This window comes from Sciurus carolinensis, chromosome 1 (genome assembly GCF_902686445.1).
Source record: "Sciurus carolinensis chromosome 1, mSciCar1.2, whole genome shotgun sequence".
Classification (NCBI taxonomy): Eukaryota; Metazoa; Chordata; class Mammalia; order Rodentia; family Sciuridae; genus Sciurus; species Sciurus carolinensis.
This window is the reverse complement of record NC_062213.1, coordinates 198,246,238-198,267,966: the sequence shown is the minus strand read 5'-3', so window position 1 is coordinate 198,267,966 and position 21,729 is coordinate 198,246,238. Positions and strand designations below refer to the sequence as shown.

Below are 21,729 nucleotides of genomic sequence, written 5' to 3'. Positions count from 1 at the left end.
ACAATCATCCTACTATAAACTCTGAATATTAAAAGAGAGTTCTAAACCAGGCATGGAGAGAAGTCCAAGGCAGGAGGATTGCATGAGCCCAGGAGTTCAGGGCCTGCCTGAGCAATCTAGCAAGACCCGTCTCAAAATGCACAGAAAAAAATCTAAATTAACAGTGTCACCAAAGTTAAAATTTAAATGGTTTTCAGACAAAGTCGGGGTTTTTTGCAGCAATCTCTCTCCCTGTCATTGTTGCTCTTTGTGAATGGAGTTTTAAATTCAGGATCATTACTTTTTCTGCATGGTGCTTTATCCATTGTGGTCATGTCATTTCTTCCTCTTAAGTGTTCCATTGACCTCAAGAAAAATGTACTGGTGATCGGCACCACAGGCTCACAGACCACCTTCCTTCCTGAGGGGGAGCTACCAGAGTGTGCCCGGTTGGCATATGGGGCCGGGCGAGAGGATGTGCGGCCAGAAGAGATTGCAGACCAGGAATTAGCAGAAGCCATTCAGAAATCAGCAGAGGATGCAGGTATTTGGAATGGCCAAGCTCTTGAATTGCTTGTTATCAGTGGGGGTAAAGATCTTTCCTGTTTGTATTCAGTCTCCCCATCAGTTTCAGGTGTGCTCTTGTCTGTCGTCTTACTGCCCCTCCCATCCCTTTATCCAATAAAGAGAAACTCCACATTAGCAGATCAAGAAACAGCAGCCTCACATTTTGGTAGGCCTCTTAAAACATCCTTTTTTTCCTAAAGGAAGTTATAGCAGTAAGCAGACACTTGGAAGTTCAGCAGTATTTCCCTAAAAATTTTCTTTCCTTGCTCCATTTATTTTGGACAGTAGCATTGTCATTATGACTAAGCAGTCTGAAAATGCTGCCACCAAAGAGAAAAGAACCAACAATGAGAATCACAGTTGACCAGCCATCAAAATGTAGCATTTTGGGACTGGGGAGATAGCTCAGTCGGTAGAGTGCTTGCCTTGTAAGCACAAGGCCCTGGGTTCGATCCCCAGCACCCAAAAAAAAAAAAAAAAAAAAAAAAAAAAGTAGCATTTTGTGCTCTTACTGAGATCACAACTGTGTCTTTAGGCCACAGAATAGTATATTAACTATTGTAGTCAGGTTACCTGTACTTTTTTCTCAGTGTCTAGTATTTTAGTCTGTTTAACCCTAAAGACAGAGCCAATTCTGCTGGATAAAATGGAGCAATACAAGTTTGCTGAAATCCCCATCTATTACAGAGCAATGTCTCTGGGACACATTTTCTAGAAGCTGAAGAGGTATCTTTCAAATTTGAGTTATTTCAAAAGTTTTGGGGTTTGTTTTTGTTTTTGTTTTTGTAGTTGTTGATTGTCCTATATTTTATTTATTTATTTTTATGTAGTGCTGAGGATCGAACTCAGTGCCTTGCACATGCTAGGCAAGCGCTCTACCACTGAGCTATAGCCCCAACCCCTATTTTAAAGTCTTGAGCCAGAATTATTTGTCAGTTTGACTAATCTCACACATCGCTTTTTCTAGTACAGGAAAATCCACTCGAGTTACCGGTTCAGGGGATAGCTTTCTCCCATGGATGAGATAATGAACTTTAAGTAGGTTGTGCCACATTTTACTGCAGAACATTCCAGTGTCCAGGCTTTATCCTCTAGAATGAACATGGGTAGCTGATAGAATTGTCCAAGCTGGCCTTGTTCTGAGTCTGGCCCAGTTTTACCTATAAAGTAGTGTCGTTGCAATGTAAATATTTGGAAGGAAGGGGAGAATTTTCAACAGTCAGCCATCATTTTATTCTTCCATTCAGCATTGTAAGCTTGAGTGAATTTGACATACATACTTAACCATTTTGGCTGGTAATTTGTCAACTTAGTGATAGTACCATGTGTTTTCTAACCTTCAAATAATAGTTATTGTCTCTGGTAATTACCTTATTCTAATAAAAAAAAAGTTTAGAGGATTAAAGTAGATATTACAGATATTTTTAGACTCAGTAAAGGGGATATACCAGTTTTAAAAGATTAAAGGGAAGTGGCTTTTTATGCATATCACTTTTTGTGCTGATTTTTCTAATGTTTAATTAGTGAAATAACTCTGCAGCATCAGGTTCTATTTGTTTAGACATCTGAGTTTCCAGTATCATCAAAATCAAAATTCTGGCCAGGCCTGATGGCACATGCCTATCATCCCAGTAGCTCAGGAGGTTGATAGGGGGTTTGCAAGTTCAAAGACAGCCTCAGCAATTTAGCAAAGCCCTAATCAATTTAGTAAGACCATGTCTCTAAATGAAACACAAAAAAGATCTGGGTATGTGGCTCAGTGGTTAAACACCCCTGGGTTTGATCCCCTGAATCGGGGGAAAAAAAAATCAAAATTCTTGGTGGGAATATTTTGGTAGAGCCGTTTCTTTGACGGATGCTTTACCTCAAAGTCCGCTTGTCTTTTCCAGGAATTGAAAAATAATGTAGAATGGGAGCTATATCTGATGTTTTCTAAAAACCGATTAAAAGTAAAGAAGATAAGTCAGGATAGAATTTAATCAGGTTTGGTTTGTTTTCTTCTAGAAATGAATCTCAGCTAAGAAATTTGGAAAGTGATTTTTACACATGTACACTGACCTTTATTCCCTGAGATGATTTTCTTATCATGTGGTTCCATCTAATTGATCTACTTTTTTCTCCTATCTCACATTTGCTGAGGTTCTCTATATGTAGATGTGTAAAATTGATTTCTTTACAAGTTCAATTAAAGTATCTTGAAGTCGACACATTGGCTTTACATGTTGCGAGAGAATTGAAGCAGCCAGCGAATCTTTGGATGCCCACACTTTGGAAATGTTCCCCAACTTTGACTGTGCTTGTTCCTGATCTCAAGATGGCCAAGGAGTGGAGACTATAACCCTGCATGCTGTGTAGCTTGTGTTGCTAACCCAAGTTTGCTTGTCTGTTTCCTAATCCAAACAGAGCGTCAGAAGCCATGATGCATGTGGTGTGTGTGCTGCAGCTGGAGTGGGCCCAGACCAGGTATTTATAGACGCCATGCTAAGCCTTCCATCCAGTTGACATCTATGATCTGAAAGTCTCTGTACTATGACAGTTTGGCAAGTTAGCTTCTGCTATTCACCATTTCACCCTGTTTGATCTGTTTACAACTGGTCTGTATGCACATTTGTATGTATGTGGCATACATACATATGTAAGTGTATATTCTTATTTAAAATTTCATCAACTGCTAGACCAATCCAAGGGCAGGGGGGAAAAGTCTCAGGAAAACATGTCCATTGTACCTAGCACATGTGACTACTGTGAAAATCAAATCAAGAATATTGATTTGACGACCAGTCATTGGCACACATCTAAGATTCCATCTACTGAGGAGGCTGAGACAGGAGGATCACAGGTTTGAGGCCAGCCTCAGCAACTTAGCAAGACCCTGTCTCAAAATTAAAAAGGGCTGGGAATGTGGCTTAGTGGTAGAGTGACCCTGGGTTCAATCCCCAGTACCACCAAAAAATCAATCAATCAATCTATATATATATATACACACACTCACACACACACAGGTACACATATACATATACATATTGATTTGACAATATTAACAAAAGGACTTTTTCTTTGTAAATGTCCGTTTTTATGGAGCTCATGAGTCTCTTTCCCCTGAGAAACTGAAAGTTCTTTTTTTCATAATACTGCACATGAATCACCTGGAGTTATAGAATGCAGATATTTTCATTCTCTTGAAAAAGAAATGGACCCTTAAGCCAGGTGACTTGTCCAGGGTCACAGAGATAATAACAGGCCATTTCTATTTCCTTGTGATAGAATAAACAATTCCTGAGGATTTTCTTTTCTGAGGATTTACAGGCTGGTTGTAATTAGATTTGTAGCATTTTATTTCCTTCTCTTTCCCCCCCCCTTTTAAGAACAGGATAAAAATCATCATAATTTAATTGTTCTTAATATCCGTTTTCCTTGTCCTCTTCTCCTAATCATCCTGCAGTACTGACCCATCCCTCTGCTACAGTTAGCACTTAGGCCAGTGAAACTGACAATTCAGCTACAGGAGGGGATTGTATGCTACTCTCATGGTCAGTATAAAATTCCTTGAGGCTGTTTTCACCTTCACCTCACATGGTTATAAAACTGGCATACCAGGCCTTTATAATCCCTTTCTCTGTTGCTGATACGGGTATTTCATTACAGTGCATTTGTGTGTATGTGTGGTGCAGGGGGTCAAATCCAGGGACTCGCTCATGCTAGGCAAATGCTCTGCCACCTCCCCAGCCCCCATACAATACACTTTTTCCTGTTAGCATTAGTACAAAATGGAACTTCTTCCAGAGTCAGCCTTGGGGTTAGATTCATAAAAGTAATAACTTCCTAGATTGTAATGATATAGTTTACACTGAGACATATTTTCCTGCTTACTACTGTAAATAAGGTAAGATTGTTTTATAAAAAGTAAATACCTTCCTGACACAGTGCTTTATGGTCTCTTGTTAACCAGTGTTTGGAATGACTCAAAGCTGTTTGAATCGTGGCTGCCTTGTTTAGCTCCCACGTTACATGCTAACATTCAGCCCAAATCATTTGAATTGCATCTAACCAGATAGAATATATTGTGACCAGCCTTATTAGCAGCTCTTAGACATTTAACTACAGATCCTACAGTGTGTGCACAGAGGTCAGCTTTTAACTGGATCCACATCAATGGAGTTTGAACTAATGTTTAATAGTGTTAGGATATCTGTCTTGAGCGTTTAAGCCCATGTCTTACTTGAGTAAATTACAGTGAATCTAGATAGTCATTGCCTATAGAAAAATTGTTATGCTCTCCCTATACTGCTCTCCGTGCATAATTTTCTGTCCTTAATGTACTTCGGTGTTCTTAATTGAGTTGTACTCTGTTAATGTGATAACTGATGATCCTTTTAAAGTTGCAATATTTCTTAGGATAATAATTGGGATTTAATGTCTGGTCTTTACTTTTGGTCTCAGATGCTCCACAGTTTTACCATGATTTGGGGGAGTGTGGCTGGAAATAAAATAGAACATTTGCTTTTTGTCTTCTGGAGGCCTCCAAGCATTACATAAATTCTGCTTCCTATCTATAATTCCTGATCCGTTTCAAGTATACCTGGTTTAGACTTCTGGTTTGTAACTTTAGTGTTCGCATTTGAATCAAAAACTGTGTCAATCTGAGAATCATTCTAGTGTAAGGATCCATGAGATCCGTGATATACTTAAGAATCACTTGGGGGTGGGGGGTCCAGGTATGGTGGTACATGCCTATAATCCCAGTGGTTCAGGAGGCTGAGGCAGGAGGATTGCGAGTTCAAAGCCAGCCTTAGCAAAAAGCAACTCAGTGAAACCCTGTCTCTAAGTAAAATACAAAAGAGGGCTAGGGTTGTGACTCAGTGGTCAAATGCCCCTGAGTTCAATTCCCAGTACACCCATTCCCCACCTCCCCCCCAAAACGAAACAAAACAAAAAAGGAATCACCTGGGGAGCTTATTGAAAACATAGATTCTTGGGTCTGCTTCAAGGATGGTACCTCAGAGTTTGCATGCTTAACAAGTATCCAGGCAATTTTAGGGCAAGTGGTGGAGAGAACATTCTTGATGATTCTAGAATTCCAGACTAACTGGAATAAAGTAAAGTAAGTGTCCTTTAAACCTAAGCATTGACCTGGCCATTATGTGAATGAGAATCAATAGTACATAAACTATCATACTGAAATATGTATATTTTGTTAAGAGCATGCATACTTTTTGCTCTGATTACTGTAATGTTTAATTGTCTACTGTGGTGAGAGAGATCCTTGTATTTTTTAAATCATGTCTTAAGAGTATAAGAGAATTCCAAGTTTAGGGTCCCAATTTTATTTTCCTGTTTAGATTTGTATCCTCTGATAATTTAGTAACCTTTCTTATCTGCTAATTAATCTTATTGCTTTCCCCTTTGTTACAGATAAAAGTGGTAAAGAATCTACCTCACTGGGAATGTCATCCTTATCAACTTCAGATGGATGGAACCATCCAGCCCCTTCTTCAGGACGGAGTCCTGATATTGGCAATCCTACGAGTCTTGCTCGCTCTGTCTCTGCTTTGGTCTGCCCTACCAAGCCCAGTGACCCAGATAGCATCAAACCTAAAGCTGTGAAGGCTTTGAAAGCTTCAGCTGAATTCCAGATAAACTCCCAAAAAAAAGAATATCTTCCTCTGCAGGATCTTTCTGGTCCTGCTTCCTCTGCAGACCAGTGTCCAGCCATGCCTTTGCATAATTCATCTGAAGAAGCAATTGTTGCAGGTAGTCTGGAGAAATCTGCTGAAAGAAGCACCCAGGTCCTCAAATTTTCTCTCCACACAAGACAGGAATCTAGTTTATCTGTCACAGCTACGAGGATGCATGAACCACAGGTGGCTGTAGGTGAAATGTGTTGGCCTCCAGAAAATCAGAACCTGAGTCAACTTAGTAGCATTCAGCCTCATGAAGATCCAGAGGATGAACCGCATGAAGTTGTACAGCAGGATGCTCCACGTGACCAAGTACATCTTTGTGACATGGGGGACCTTCTTGAACACCCCAAAGAGAGGCAACAGGACCAACAAACCAATTTGGAAGCTACAATGAAAGGAGATGGGCTACAGCAGAGTGTTGATCTTACTAGTGCAAAAGAAAGTTTTCTACCTTCAGGATGCTTTGGCTGCTCAGATTCAGAAACCATGATGGACATAGATGTAGGGGAGCCGTCCCTAGTGGCTGTGCTCAGTTCAGCAGGCAGGCAGAAGGCCAGCACCAAGAGCATTGGTGCCTGCGCCCTCCCCTCAGGTTGCCCCCTGGTGCAGGTGGGGACCTCAGAGCGCGACCCCTCACCCGAAAGCTTGAATGATTCTGTTTCCACTCAAGATTCTCAGCCCCCTGAAAGCAGTGGTGAAAGGTCTGGGACAAATAATGAATATGGCAACTTCTCCCCCTCTCTGAGTCTCTGTGGCAGTTGCGAACCCTCTGTGGAGTCAGCAGAAGAGTCTTGTTCATCTATAACAGCAGCCTTGAAAGAGCTTCATGAACTTTTAGTCATTAGTAATAAGCCAGCTTCAGAAAGTACATCTGAAGAAGTTAGCTGTCAATCAGAAAAAGGAGCCAAGGGCCAAACAGGTATTAAGGGCTTTTCTGAAAGATGGACCCAAATTGAGCATCTGAGCCACAGTGAAGAGTGTGGACAAGCCTCCCTTTATCAGGCCAGGTCTGTATCCGTGGAGACAGAAAATGTGGGCACTGCCCCTGAAACTGGAATAGAAGGTGTAGGAAATACTAACTCCGGGGGTCCAGATGATGGCCTGTTGGCTGACAAGGAACGTGTCCCCAAATCTAAGGAGTCAGGAAGCAAGAGCAGCTGTGTCACTATAACCTCAGCTGAATCATCTAATCAGTTACACTGCACCTCAGGTGTAGAAATTTCATCCAAACTTGTAGCAGGTGAGGAGGATGCACTCAGTCAGACTTCTGAGCAAACTAAGTCTTTGCCATTCAGTTTCATATTGGTTAAAGACTTGGATCAGGGTGTACGGAATCCAATAACAGCCAGACCTGAAACCAGAGAAAATGTCTGCCCAGAAGCTACAAGGCCATTTCTCGAGTTGGAACCACTTACCAGCCATCCATCAAGTCCCTCCATTCTTCCACCATTAGTCTTTCCTGCCACAGATATTGACCGGATTCTACGTGCCGGCTTTACTCTGCAGGAGGCACTCGGGGCTCTGCATCGAGTTGGTGGAAATGCAGACCTTGCACTTCTTGTTTTGCTAGCAAAGAACATTGTAGTTCCTACATAACTCTGGAAGGTGGGCTAGACCGTACTCCATTCCCCTAACAGCAGCTCCTACACCCACACTCACCTTGTATACCGTACATGCAGAACCTGCAAGCAGAATGTTGAGCCAGATTTTTTTTTTTTTTTTTTTTTTTTTTAAAGATTTTTTTCGGCCAAAGTAATTTATGATCTCTTGTCTGATGAATTTGTCTATTACTTGTTAAAATTTGGGCCTTTTTAAATGTATTGGCAGAATGTGCATACAAAAGCTTTTTATTCTCATTAAGATGATGTATTCTGGAATAAAATGGAGGTTTTGTGTATAGCATACCATTTTAGAATGAGAGTGAATGCTTTGAAAAGCAGAAGCCATGAGAACTCCTACCACCCTAGCAGCTGGAGACAGCCAGGCTTCATGCCGAGGCTGGGCTGTAGGCAGGGTCTGGCTTGTTGACTCAGTCGTCAGTGTAGAAACTTGACCACACAGTTTGGTGTTGGGAATTACACCCAGTTTCTGTGTGTCATGATTAACCAATGATAATAGGAAGCTGAAAGATAATTCAGTGACATCTTTAGGGCACTCTGTTTTCATTGTTACTCAGGCTTTGACATTTTAATAGGGTGAGCAGGAGGGTTTGCAGCTTGGACTGCTTTGCACATCACAGGCTGCGGCGTGAGTCGCTTGCCAGGTATCCTTATGACGTGGGATGGGTTGTGGTGGGGGATCAACATTAGTGTGAAACATGGTGCTACCCAGATTCAAAAAGGGAAGGAAGAGGGACCCAGTCATAGCTCCCTTTGTAAATGTCAAGGACTGAGTGAATAGATAAACACTGGAACTTAATAGAGATTGGGTTTGCGAGCCCCGCCCCCCCACACACCCGGCATCTCAGCCCTTAATGACTGATGAAGAAGGCAGAATCTGCCAACAAGTTGGTTGCCAGCAACTTGCTTCATTTCTAAATTCTGGGAAGTTAAAAGCTCACTTTGGGCTGTGATCTGAGCATGACACTGAAGTGTGATAGACACCTTGTCTCGGTTCATCTTGGTGCTTAGAACGGTCGGTCTGTTTGAGTGTCCTTTGTGGCAGTGAAAATAGTAATTGTAGTTTCTGACCCAAGTGGCCTTGGTAGAGTTTTCCATCCCTTTCTTTCCTCAGGAGTTTCTTTTTAAGCAAGACTTATATTTGTGTTTACCATGTCAAGTTAGAGTGGGGCATAATATATAGATGTATTTATTGTGGCCTTTTTTAATGTAAAGACTCGCCCTTGGAAGTCATTGTCCTGTGGGCCCCACTGTGCAATAATCCTACTGGATAGGTTTTAGGTAACTTTCCTGGAAAATAAACTGTTCTCCTAGGACCTAGCAGGAATCTGAAATCTTGGTTTTCTTGGAAATAATTTGGAGAATGATAATTCTGACCCAGGTTATAGTTTGCAACTTGTTTGAACCAGAAACTTTCAAAGGAGTGATTTTTGATCTTCGTGTTAAATGATTTTGTCTAAAATCTAACTCTCCGAAGCTCGTTCTTTCCATTAGGATTCAAGTCATTGAGCACAACCAAAATGGAGGCTCATATCTCAGGAGCTTTTGATTGGAACTTTAATTTAGGGGTGCTTAGAAGCATTTCCGTCTCCCCATCCCAGTTTCTTTTTTCTATGTTCGTATGTGTGCTTAGAGACTTCAGCAAGGGGACAGCAAGTCACAGTCACGATCCTTTCTGAAGTTAGGGAAGGTTGGCTGAAGGAGCCATGGTTTACTGCTCTGCAGAGGGCACTCTGAACAGCAGGTCAGCCAGCTGTAAGGTGTTCCTGTAGACAGTCGCATGTTGTCGACCCTTTGCCTGCCCCACACCAAAGACGTGAGATGCACTGGGAACTGCAGAGAGGCTCTGTCTGCCGGCTCTTGGAGCTGGGAGTGTGGTGAAGAAGTTGGTGCTACGAGCGAGGTGGACTCTGGCAGCATGCCACGGGCCCCTTTCTGCTTTATGGGGAGTGGTCTGGGAGTGTTTCAGGCTTACCGATCTTGGGGCCACAGGGTGGGAGGGTGGGGAGTTTATCGATGATAGTAGCCTCCTCCAAAGGCCTCTGGGAACGTGGGCTCACAGCTCTCTTTGTGAGCCATGGTCCCTGGGTTTTTACAACACGGATATTCAGGAATTAGTCCCAAGTGGGGTATGTAATATCAGTCTGGGAAAGATTTCACCACAGTAGTTTTTTATGTATGTATATTTATTTTTAGGAGAAAATCAAATAGACCTATGGTTGTACAGTTATTCTTGTTAGGAATACTATGAATGAGCTTAACCCACTTGCCAAATACCCTAGTCCCTTTTGTCATTTTCTTTCAACACATAGTTGGCTTTTGATTTTTAAAATTTTCTTTTCTGTCCGTTTGTATAAAAATAAAGTTGATATCGTCAGGGCTTCCGAGTGACTTCTGGAGCATGCAGAGGGCCCTAAGGAACATTGCCCTAGTGATCCTTCACTGTCCCATTTTTATTCAGCGTTCAGCATTTTAAGAACTCCAAAAGTCAGGCGCAGTGGTGCAGGCCTGCAGTCTTAGCGACTCAGGAGGCTGGGGCAGGAGGATTGCAAGCTCAAGGCTAGCCTGGGCAGCTTAGCAAGACCCTGTCTCAAAAAGGGCTAGGGATGTAGTTCAGCGTCCCTTTAGATTCAGTCCCCAGTACCACCAAAACCCCAAAACCAACTCTAGAGGTGTAGAGAGATTCTAGATCAGCTTCTGAGAATAAGGTGAAGTCATTGGGTCGGACATGGTGGTGCTTGCCTGCAATCCCACAACTTGGGAGACTGAGGTAGGAGAATTTCAAGTTTGAGGCCAACCTCTGCAACTTAGCAAGGCCCTAAACAACTGAGACCCTCTCTCAAAAAATAAAAAGGGCTGGGGATGAGACTCAGTGGTTCAGTGACCCTGTGTTCAATCCCTGGTGCCAAAAAAAAAATCATCGTGGGCCCTCTGTGGTCAACAGCTGACCTAACAGCCATAAGCGGCAGTGGACAGCTCCTTTACATGACCAGCAGTGCTCAGTTCTTTGGCCAGTGCTTACCTCCAGGGGGGTCTCTTCACCAAAGAACAAAGGGTTTTCCTGTGAAACTTGGCAGTTTGCTTAGATTGGTTCCTGTGGACAGGTGCACTTGATGACCAGACGGCTCTCCCTGGGCTGTAGACTGTGCTCATCAGTGTTAACTGTTCCCGTGTTGCCTGCTCACGCCTCCAGACAGCCAGGAGCCTTCGCCCTACAGCTAACGTGACCAGTTGCGTGGTGAAACATGGAGAGCATGTTAAATTCCTGCCCCGGACTGCGCGCTGCCTTAGTGGAGGAGCACTTGCCTGGCATGGTGAGGCCCTGGGTTCCATCCCAGCAAAAAAGGCCACTTCTCTGCCTTGCAGCCTAATGGCTGCAGAGCTCCTGGCCCCACATTTTCTCCCAGAAGTGGGTGTCTAGGAGTGAAACAGGAGACTGATTTGGATATACCCAGTTCCTGTGAGAGCTGCCTGTTCTTCCCTCACCAGTTTTCTCCCCTCTAGCAAAAGCCATAGAAGTGCTGGTCTGACTTTTCAGCTCATGTCTATAAATACGTGCATGAGCCATCCTGCATACAGTGATTGACAGATGTCTTACAGTTGATTTTACATAGGTTAAAAAGCAGGCAGTTTTGATATCTAGACACATTCCTAGGGTGGCTTTTGCCCGCCATCTGTATAATAAACTGCCTTGCAAGCATCCAGGAGAGTCGAGTGTACTCTGCCTTTCCCTGTCCGCCACCATGGTGCGGGCGAGCAGGACTGCTTGTTTCAAACTTCCTACGAGGCACTCGTTAGCAACTGAGCAGGCTGGCAGCGTGGCTCAGCGGCAGCACACGCAAGGCCCTGGTTCAGTCCCCAGCACCAAAAAATATGAGCATGTAAATAAGAAACGCCTGCTGGATTATGCAGTCTGTAGCACAAATGCTAAAAAGCCAGATTTCTCATTTGAGATTGGTGGCAGTGTTGCCTGCGGCTGAAGTATAAATACCATTACCACAGGTTTCCCTCCTGGAGGATGAACGTCACCTCATCTATAAAATGAAAACAGCTTTTTCCTCTGAGAATTAATGCCAATTTTTCTAAAAGTCAACTCAACCTGTCGCTGAGAATTAGAGGTGAAGTCACGGCTCAAGTTTTAGACAACAGTGCAGCCTCTGTAGGTATCCTAGAAGCTCATGGAATAAACTAAACTTGGGGCGGACCTTTAATGTACTTGATTTTCCTTTGTGCCTTAGTTTCTCTGAACAGCAGCAGCATCAGGTTTTGGCAGGGAAGAAAAGTGGGGGTATCACAGGAAATGTTTTGAAAGAAGCCTTGGAGATGGAGGGTCGGAGGGGGTTTTCCTGTGGTTTTCCGGCTCACCATCATCTTTGGGTGATAGATAGATTTGCTATGTAGGTTTTTATGTTGTTGTTGTATCATCAAAAATTGTACATGTTGGAAAGGAAGTTGGCTACTCCCTTCAACCCTATGCAATCAGATATTGAACAAGAATTTATTGCTACTTGACTCATCAAACACAGAATGCCCACATGCCAGGCGCTGATGAACTTGGCTGACTGAAAGGTTGGAACACACTGCCCTTGAGAAGCTTTTAGTAGGGAGACACGAAGCAAATTTCAGCTTCAAAAGCAAGATGTACTTTTTTGCTCGATAGCATGCTTTTATTTTAAAAATCATTGGAGTTTTATGGTTCCTATTCAGTCAACTGAGGGGAAAGCTCACAATGGAATCAGACACTGTGAGCCTAGAATTACTCTTCTAAATTTTTGTGTTAAGAGCAAAATCAGAAGAAAAAAGTACATTTGGTAGAAATACCTGAAGGAATCAGATATTGAGGAGTCAGCATGCTGGAGGGAGGTGAGCAGGGTAGCAGTCATTGAAGGGTGACCCTGCATGTGTGCCTCTTCTTCCTGTCCAGACCTTCCGTGCTGCGTCGTCCTCCCACACCCCTGTGAGCGTGGCTGCTCTGGAATGTTGACCATCAGGGCTCAGAGGGGTGAGCAGAGCCTGTATTCTTAAAGCAGCCAAGTGCCGCATGTGAATCGGGAACTAGAGCAGAAAACGTAGCAAGCGATGATTCTGGGCCTGGGTGGCAGGCAGCATTGATGTACAGAAAGATCGGGACAGCTCCATCAAAGGGACATTCTCTAACCCAGTGTTAAAATGTCACGTGTATGTTGGAATCCCGAAGTGCAGAGGTAGAATTTCTGGATCTTAACTCTTGGTAACTTCTGAGGTTACAGCTGTACAACAGGAGAGGGTCCACCTGATGAGTTTGAGGACACCATCTTATGGAAGGAACCCTACAAGGGAGATGGCTCAAGGGCGTAAGCGTTAGAGAATGTTTCTTCTACTTAAAGAAGTTAAGCGAACTATAGACGATAAGGAGGTGGGAACTATTTCTCTAAATATGTACCATGCAAAGGTCTTCCTTAGCTATGGGGAGGGGACATGCTGCGGGGCGTTTTTTCCTGGGAAAACGTAACTATGGGAGATGATGTTTACGAGACTTTGTTTCACCTGCAGCCTTGAATGAACACACCTGTAGCCTACAGGGTAGACCTGTATCTCCTGCCAGAGCCAGTCAGATTGGTTTGTCCACTCCTTAACCAGATGACCTACTCTCCTTAGAGCCTCACAGATTTTGAGTTCACACCACCCGTCCCAGACATGACCATCTGAACGCTTAGGTTTCTGTTCTCCACTGCCCTGATGATCCTTTTGAAATAATTCTGGCGACCTACTCAGAGCAACTCAGCGTGTTGATTGAATTGTCACTGTGTACCTACCGTGAAAAATAATTTGTTATTTTTATTCCAAACTCATCTTCGTGGCAAGTTGGGCTAATGGTCTTTGCACTCAAGAAGGAGTCGTTTACCAGTTTTTTAGCCATATTTGGCAAGCTGTAGTAAACGGAAACCCTTCTTTTCTTTCCCTTATTCTTGCAGTTGCTCACATATTGCAAGATTTTCTGACTTCTTTTAGCTTTGAGACTACTGCATCTTATGAGAACTAGACTGGCGAGATAGGCTTGCCAGCAGCTCACTCACTCCCAAATGCTTTGGTTTTGAGAGTTAGGAAAACTCTTGAGAACTTAAGGGAACCAAACTCAGGAATCCCAAAGTTGGTTGCGTCGTGCCATTTAGGGTTTAGGGCTGACCATAGGACCTGTCTGCAGCCGAGTGAACTAGATGCCTTTGAGTTTGAATTTTTGTCACATACTGAAATGTAAGTCAGCCCTAAATAATCAAAACACTTTATTTTCTTTTTTAATAGGAACTTTCTGAAGAAAAAGTGGTGTGTAAAACATTTGATATTTAAGACAATAAAGTTTTTATCATAAGACTTTTGTTTGATCCATTTCTTTTAAATTGAGGTGGTGACTTCACTTTTGTCCTTGTCTCTGTGTCCCTACCCGTTATACCCAGGCAATTTGTGGTTTGTGACTGCCTGAACCCAGAAGAAATGAGCAACTCAGAGCCACTTGCTGATACAAAGACGTGCCCTCTGTGGCTGGTGTGTGTGTGTGTGGCTGATGTACAGGAACAGTGACCCTGGCATTGGGTGTGGTGACTGAGACTGGTGTCCAGAGCCAGCTGCTGGGTGTGAGCTGCAGCTTGCCACTTGCTAGGTGTGTGACTGGGAGGTTGCCTCACTTTCTGTGACTCCGTCCCCTCACTGTAAACTGCAGGCTACTAAGGGTGGTGCTAGGGATGAAGTAAGTTAATGCACGGGAAGTGCTTAGAATAGCACCTGGCACAGAGGGCTCCGTGGATGTGAGCGAATATTATTCCCAGTATAACTTCAGGGATTGGAGGATGCTAAGCAGACATTCTGGAAGTTGGATAGCTCATCCAACTGCTGCCGTGGAGAAGGACTCTCCTGGGGCAGACCAGCTGCATCCTAGGCTACCAGGATCTGCCCTCTTGAACATGGGGCTCCCAAGATCACCATGGACATGCCACCCAGCTGATGTGCCAGGGAAGGAGAATGTGGTTCACGGAGTGTTGTAGGGACCAGACCTGGAAATGGTGTGCCTGGCCTCCCTGCCCACACTCACTGGTGGGAACTGGTCATATGGCCATACCAGACTGCGAGGGGCTGTGATATACATTTGTACCCAGGAAGACCAGGTAGTCGTCCTCCAACTTCACCTGGCAGACCACACGCACCATTTTCCCAAAGGACATGGTCCTAGGTTCAGTCTTGGTCTCCCAAGTTCAGTCACCAGTGGGGCCCTGTCCTCTCCTTCAGTTCTTGGTGCAACTCCTGTGGTCCAACAAACTCTGAACTCAGGTAACTTACCTGATCCTTCCCTATAGACAGTGATGGAGCAGGGACCGAATAACTGCAGTAGCAAATCCTACTAGGAAACCAGAGAATCAGGGAAATGCACCTGTCACTGCCCCAGCGATTAGGAATCACACAGGAATGACACTTTGAAGAGATTTGACTCTGAGCATCCTCCAGAAGTAACTCCCTTGTTCGGGGCCCCCTCTGAGTAGATGTTGTGTCTCCTCGGAAGTTGCATGTTTCCCCGTCGCGCTTACTGCTGGTGCACGTCTAGGGACCTGACAGTCTCTAGAGGCTTGGAAGGCTCACTGGTGTCTTCGGCAAAACAATTTACTCAGGAGGCTTTGGAATTTTTGTTTCCAGTCCATTCTGCGTGCTAGTAACCACACCTGTAAGGCCAGTGATCCTTCAAGCCTGATCCATTGCTGGCTCTCTTCCTTTCTGCTCCCCACCTACCTTGAGTTCATCTGAAATATATTTGGGAAAACCTTAATATGATTTTTGTTGCAGAGCTATGTCTTACTGAGCTTTGGTATTCAAAGTCTTGTTTCAAACTTCTCTCTTATCTGGAGTATAGATAAAGGAAATTGTGTGTGTGTGGTCTGGGGATCAAATCCAGGGCCCACACCTGTCTAGGCAAGCACTCTACCACTGAGCTCTACCCTGGGCCCAGAAACTGATTTTTTTTTTTTTTTTTTTTTTTTGGTACCAGGGATTGAACGCAGGGGAACTTAACCTCTGAGCCACATCCCCAGCCCTTTTTATTTTTTTATTTTGAGACAGGGTCTTGCCAAGTTGCTTAGGGCCTCACTAAATTGCTGAGGCTGGTCTTGAACTTGCGATCCTCCGTGAGCCACCACACCTGGCTCAATTTCCTTCTTAATCACCAAACAAGTATCATATTCAATTTTTTTAAATGAAAAGTGTATTTAAAAAAAAATACAAAATAAACTACAAGTCTGTCTGGGTTTATGGCCCTGCCCTGGTTCTCTTGCCTAAGTGAGGGGTTCTTTACTTGCCACTCAGCCAGGCCGTGCGCAAAAAGCCTTCTGAGGCAGAGCAGGGTGCTGGGAGTGTGTTCCCCCAGGGAGAACAGTAGCTCCGGCAGTGTCTGGCCTTGGCCTGAAGCTCTTGGGAGAACAATATCATATTTTAGATGTTTGTGGTAAACCAAATCTCATTTCAGTAACAATTTCTGAACTCGTTAATGTAGGCTAACTGTTAAACCAACCCCAAATATCAGTAGCCTAACCCAGTAGAGCCGCTTCTCCTTCAGCAACTGTCCAGCGTGGCACTGGTCAGGAGAGTGGGAAGGGGTGCAGGCAGTGCCCTCCTCCACGCTGCCATTCAGGAGCCAGGCTTCCAGGGCTCTGCCATTTTCTTGTGACCCCCATGGTTGCCCTCATTCAACTGGAGATGACGGAGCAGAAGAGACAAGCTTGAGGGGTCTTTATGAGCCAGACCTGGAAGCAGTGTTTATGTCAGTCAGCAAACAGATCTGGTCTCAGCTAGCCGAAGAAACTTGCACTTTGGTGTCCAATAAGAAGAGACGTGCTCCCTCAGCGTTCGCAGAGAGAGGAACATGATTCTCTCCTGTCCCACCAGGGAGTAGTCGTCTTGATACCAGTTACATGCTCACAAATTGCGACCCATAACACTGAACTGTTCAGCGTTGACTTCCTTATGGTTCAGAGTCTTAAAACAACTTCCTTCATATCCTAAAGCTTCTAAATGATGTGTCTGTGTATAAACTAATTTAAAGTGATTAAAAATTTTGCAGTGATTTTGAGACTTTGAAGCAATGTCAAATAACCAGTTTAGGTCACAGCTTTGTGTGTAGATTCAGGCCATTGCTCTGTAATGGAGCAAGATCTCCGTATCCACACACCAGCTGTTTATATGGGAGCAGCTAGCCCAGCGCCGTGGCGCACACCTGGGATCCCAGCAACTCAGGAGGCTGAGACAGGAGGATCTCGAGTTCAAGATCAGTCTCAGCAATTTAGTGAGGCCCTAAGCAACTCAGTGAGACCCTGTCTCAAAATAAAAAAACAAAAACAGGCTGGGGATGCGGCTCAGTGGTTAAGCATTCCTGGGTTCAATCCCCGGTATAAAAAAAAAAAAAAGAAAAAAGAAAAAGGTCTAAATCCCAAGATGTGTAGCAAGGAGAACTCTCGCCATCTCACGTGAAGGGTGAGATTGTGGCCTGATGACTTGTTCAGAGCTGGTGGTGTGCTAATAGGATGAACCTACCACCAATCCTGACTAGGGAGTTTGTCCTAAAACAACAGGGCTAGTGTGGCTTGGCTACTCCTGGACAGTCACTAAAAGCCCAGTTTTCCCTGTCCAACCCCAGATACAGGAGACAAGGGTGCCCTGAGCCAGCAGGACTGCATCACCCGCCTGCTCCCGCTTCCCCCAAGGAGAAAGTGTCTCCTGCAGCCTTCCAAACCTGCGCTCCAAAACCTTCACTCCTCCCTTTCGTGACCTGCATCCGACCCATCCTAAATCCTGTCTGGTCATTTCTACAAGCCTGGTCCCAGGCACCCTCCATGCTCCCCTGAACTTTGGTGACAGGTCTCCCTGTTCCTACTCTTCTCTACTCACATTTTGGGCTCTGTTCGATTGGGGGCCTCTCCTCAAAGCCCCCAGTGGGCTCCCATCTCACTCAAGGCACGTGCCAGTGTTCACGATGCTGCCAAGGCCCCTACTTACCTCTCTGCCTCACCTCCTGCCTCCCTCCCTGCCCCCTCCAAACCACCCTGGCTCCAGAACACTGTGCTTACTCCCACCTCAGGCCTTGGACTCCTGGTCCTCGACCTGGAAGGTTCTATCCCAGGTGCCTTCATGGCTTCCTCAAGTCTTTCAGGTCTCTGGCCTCACCCCACAAGACCCTTTCCTGCTACTTAATCTAAACTGTGGCTACGTTCCCTTCCTGCGTCACTTCCCTTCCATCTTTCTCCTCAGCACCAGCTGCCACCCAGCACACTCTGCACTGGACTCATGAATCCTGGTTATTATCTCTTTCTCATTAGAAGGTCAGCGCCAGGCCAGGAGCACACCTGTAATCCCAGGGGCTCAGGAGGCTGAGGTAGGAGGATGACAAGTTCAAAGCCAGACTCAGCAAGTTGGTGCATCCTAAGCAATTCATCAAGACCCTGTTTCCAAATAAAAACTAATAAGGGCTGGGGATGTGGTTCAGTGGGTAAGTGGCCCTGGGTTCAACCCTTAGTACCAGAGAAAAGAAATGTAAGCTCCAGGAGGGGAGGGGTCCTTTCCAGCCCTCCCCCCTCATGCCTAGGAGCCGTGCTTTATGCAGGGCAGCCACCCGTGTGAGTCTGGAGTAAATAAATCCATGAACATCACCATGCTGCCTTAGGTTCCCCGTTTCAAAGGCCCTGACGGGTCAGTGAAGTCAGTTTGCAGGTGCAAAGACTTTAACCCTAGAGGACTGCTGGCTTTGAGTTGGATTGATTTAAGACAGATGACATATTAAGGTTAGTAAGTATGTGGACTTCCATGTGAAATAGTATTTTTTTTGATTATTTATTTATTGGTACTAGAGATTGAACTCAGGGGTACTCTACCACTAATCCACATCCCTGACCTTTTTTATTTTTATTTTGAGACAGGGTCTCCTTAAGTTGCTTAGGGTCTCCCTAAGTTGCTGAGGCTGGTCTTGAGCTTGCAGTCCTCCTACCTCAGCCTCTTGAGTTGCTGGGATTACAGGCAGGCACCACAATGCCCTGCAGGGTTTTTTAAAATTATGATTATGCTCACATATAAGACTGATTTAAGACATTGACAAATAGTACTTCTCTGCTAACGGCTGCATAGACTCTGATCAGAGCCCTTACCCATTGCCTTCCTAGAATAGAAAGACCCCGTTGGGTGCAAAGAGAAGAAACCTTACATTTGTTCTTGATTCTCTTTCTGACCTTTTACTTCCATGGCCACCTAAAAATTTTCTGTATCCCAAGAATTAAAAACTCATCAGAGGGCTGGGGGGCTATGAGCTCAGTGGTAGAGTTTATGCTTATCAAAAAAAAAAAGGGGGGCTGGGGAGATAACTCAGTAAGTAGACTGCTTGCCTTACAAGCACAAAGCCCTGGGTTCGATCCCCAGCACCGCAAAAAAAAAAAAAAAAAAAAAAAAAAAAAGCCCATCAGACAAAATAATAATCAGAAGATATTCATGTAAGACATGGAGCTGGTGCTGTGGATGCAGCACCCGGTGAGCAAGCAAGGGTCATGTTCCCGTGGAACGGACATCGAAGCAGTCTCTGCAGAGTGTCGGTGAGCCACCCAGTGCCAGGTAGTGTAAGTAACAACTTGCTGGGAGGGACTCGAGGCACCAAGGAGAAAGGTCTTCTGAGGAGATAACGTTTCAATCGAGACCTGACTGACAAGAAGGCTCCTGCCAGGGAGGGTTCAGGATATGTGAGGTTCGACTGAAGGAACAGAGGCCCCAACTTCCTTTTTCTTTTTGAAGTACTGGGACTTGAACCCAGGGCCTCATGCACGCTCGGCAAGCACTCTACCACTGAACTATGTCCCTGCATTGTTTTTTATGTTGAGACAAGGCCTCTCTAAATTGCTGAGGCTGGTGTAGGACTTATGATCCTGCCCCAGCCTCCCGAGTCACTAGGATTACAGCTGTGTGCTACAGCGGCCCATCCAAATTGCAAAAACATTACCACGGACATTTATATTTGATGTGTTACAGCCCAAGGCAGGCGTTTCTGGTTGGTGGGCAGCTCTCCTCCATGCCAAGTGGTGATTCAGGGCACTAGGCTCCTTCCCTCTTGTGAATCTGACATCCCTTTGGCTTCTTCCCCCCTGGTGGAAGTTGAAACAGCAGGGCAAAGGGATGTCCACTCGGGCTGGCAGCACCTCAGGGCTGACCATGTCCCACTGGAGAGGACTTTATCACCTAGCCATGTCTGCTGCCAAGGGGACTGGGAAGTGTCCAGCATACAAGACTTTGGCGGACAAGTAGAGACCTTGGCCACACTTGAGAAGAGCATTCTCAGCAAAGGCCGCAGGTGTTGACAGAATAGTGCATTTATCAGAAGGTCGACTGCGGATGGCCACACATCTGCAGAGAGATTAGGAGATGCGTCAGGAGAGGGAGGCCAGATCCGGGGCCTTGGAGTCCAGAGAAGAGAGTGTGGCTTTTGTTCTTGTTTGTTTCGCAGTGGTGGGTATTGGACCCAGGGGTGCTCTACCACTGAGCTGCATCCCCAGTCTTTTAATTTCTGATTTTGAGACAGGGTCCTGTTGAGTTGTCCAGGCTGTTCTCCACCTTGCCATCCTCCTGCCTCAGCCGCCCAGTAGCCGGGATGACAAGCGTGGGCTACCACACAGAGCATGGCTTCTATTCCAAATGGCACGACAGGAAGCTGTTAGAGACAGCCGAAGTTCCGATTTTTACCAACTCGTCATGCTGACTCGATGATAATGAGGAAAGAACTGGGTGTTTAATGCTTTAAAATGCAATGACCTGGGCTGGGGATGTAGCTAAGCTGGTAGAGTCTTTGCCTCACATGCACAAGGTCCTGGGTTCAATCCCCAGAACCACGAAAATTAAAAAATAAATAAATAAAGCAGTGACCTAGCCAAGGGTGGTGGTGCATACCTGTAATTCGAGCTGTTCAGGAGGCAGAGGCAGGAGGATCACAAGTTCAAGGTCAGCCTCAGCAGTCTCAAAATAAAAAATGTAAAGGGCTAGGTGTGGTTCCACACACCTGAAATCCCAGTAACTCAGGAGGCAACAAAGAGACGTAGACCCTATCTCAAAATTTAAAAAAATAAAATAAAAAGGGCTGGGGATATGGCCCAGTGGTTAGGTGGCTCTGAGTTCAATTCCCGGTACCAAAAATTAAATAAATAAAATGGTCTAGATTAAGTGTCTGCACTCAGGTGTTGGAGTTAAGGTGTGGGACTTGAGGTGGCTGTGGTTACAAACAGCCAACGGCCCCCACCCCATCTTCTCTCCAGTGGGGATAAAGTAGCTTCCCAAGCCTGGTTGCCAGGCAAATGTTTACTCCTTCCTTGAGTTGCGAGAAAAGGGAGGAATTCGTTCCTTTCCTCCACCTTTCTTTATCTTTTGGGCAGAGCTGGGGATGAACCCAAGGCCTCACCTAGCAAGGCCAGCCTCTACCACCGAACTCCACCCCCAGTGACCCCTGTTTTTAAAACAATCCTGTTCTGTCCAGTGATTTCTTAGGGGTGCGGCAGGATGAAGCTGCCAGAATTTTTTTTCCCTACTCCCCCCCCCACCCCCCCCACCCCACCCCCGCCTACTTTTTCTTCACACATCTTTGGAAAGAGCACAGGAGACCTGGTGCTCCTCTCTGGGGTCTTTCCTCACCTGACAGTATTTAGCACTATGAGACTTGGGGAAGACAATATTAAAAAAAGAAGAAGAAGAACAAAATCATTTTTCCATGTCACTGATTTGGGAACTAAGGCAGGGTAACTTGCCTGAGGCCCTGGCATGAATCAGCAAAGGCTTTTGATTCTTGATGCCTTTGACTCAGAGTCCCGTGCACTTCCCATGTGACTGGTGAAGTCTTGTGCAATAAA

The 21,729-nt window shown here is 45.1% G+C and overlaps 1 protein-coding gene across 3 annotated transcripts in view; it reads left to right on the top strand.

Moving 5' to 3' along the window:
• LOC124976925 (protein DDI1 homolog 2) overlaps positions 1–9,829 on the top strand; it is a 39,919-nt gene extending 30,090 nt beyond the window's left edge. Inside the window, exons 1-3 of one of the 3 annotated variants that reach the window (XM_047540014.1) lie at positions 385–523; positions 2,950–3,009; positions 5,959–9,829. In XM_047540014.1, the coding sequence (XP_047395970.1) occupies positions 2,970–3,009; positions 5,959–7,823 (1,905 nt within the window). In that variant the 5' untranslated portion in view covers positions 385–523; positions 2,950–2,969 and the 3' untranslated portion in view covers positions 7,824–9,829. Of the gene's footprint in view, positions 1–333; positions 524–2,949; positions 3,010–5,958 lie in introns of those variants that run through there. The other 2 variants (XM_047540007.1, XM_047540022.1) reach the window with 2 other exon arrangements.
• Positions 9,830–21,729: the final 11,900 nt, after the last annotated feature.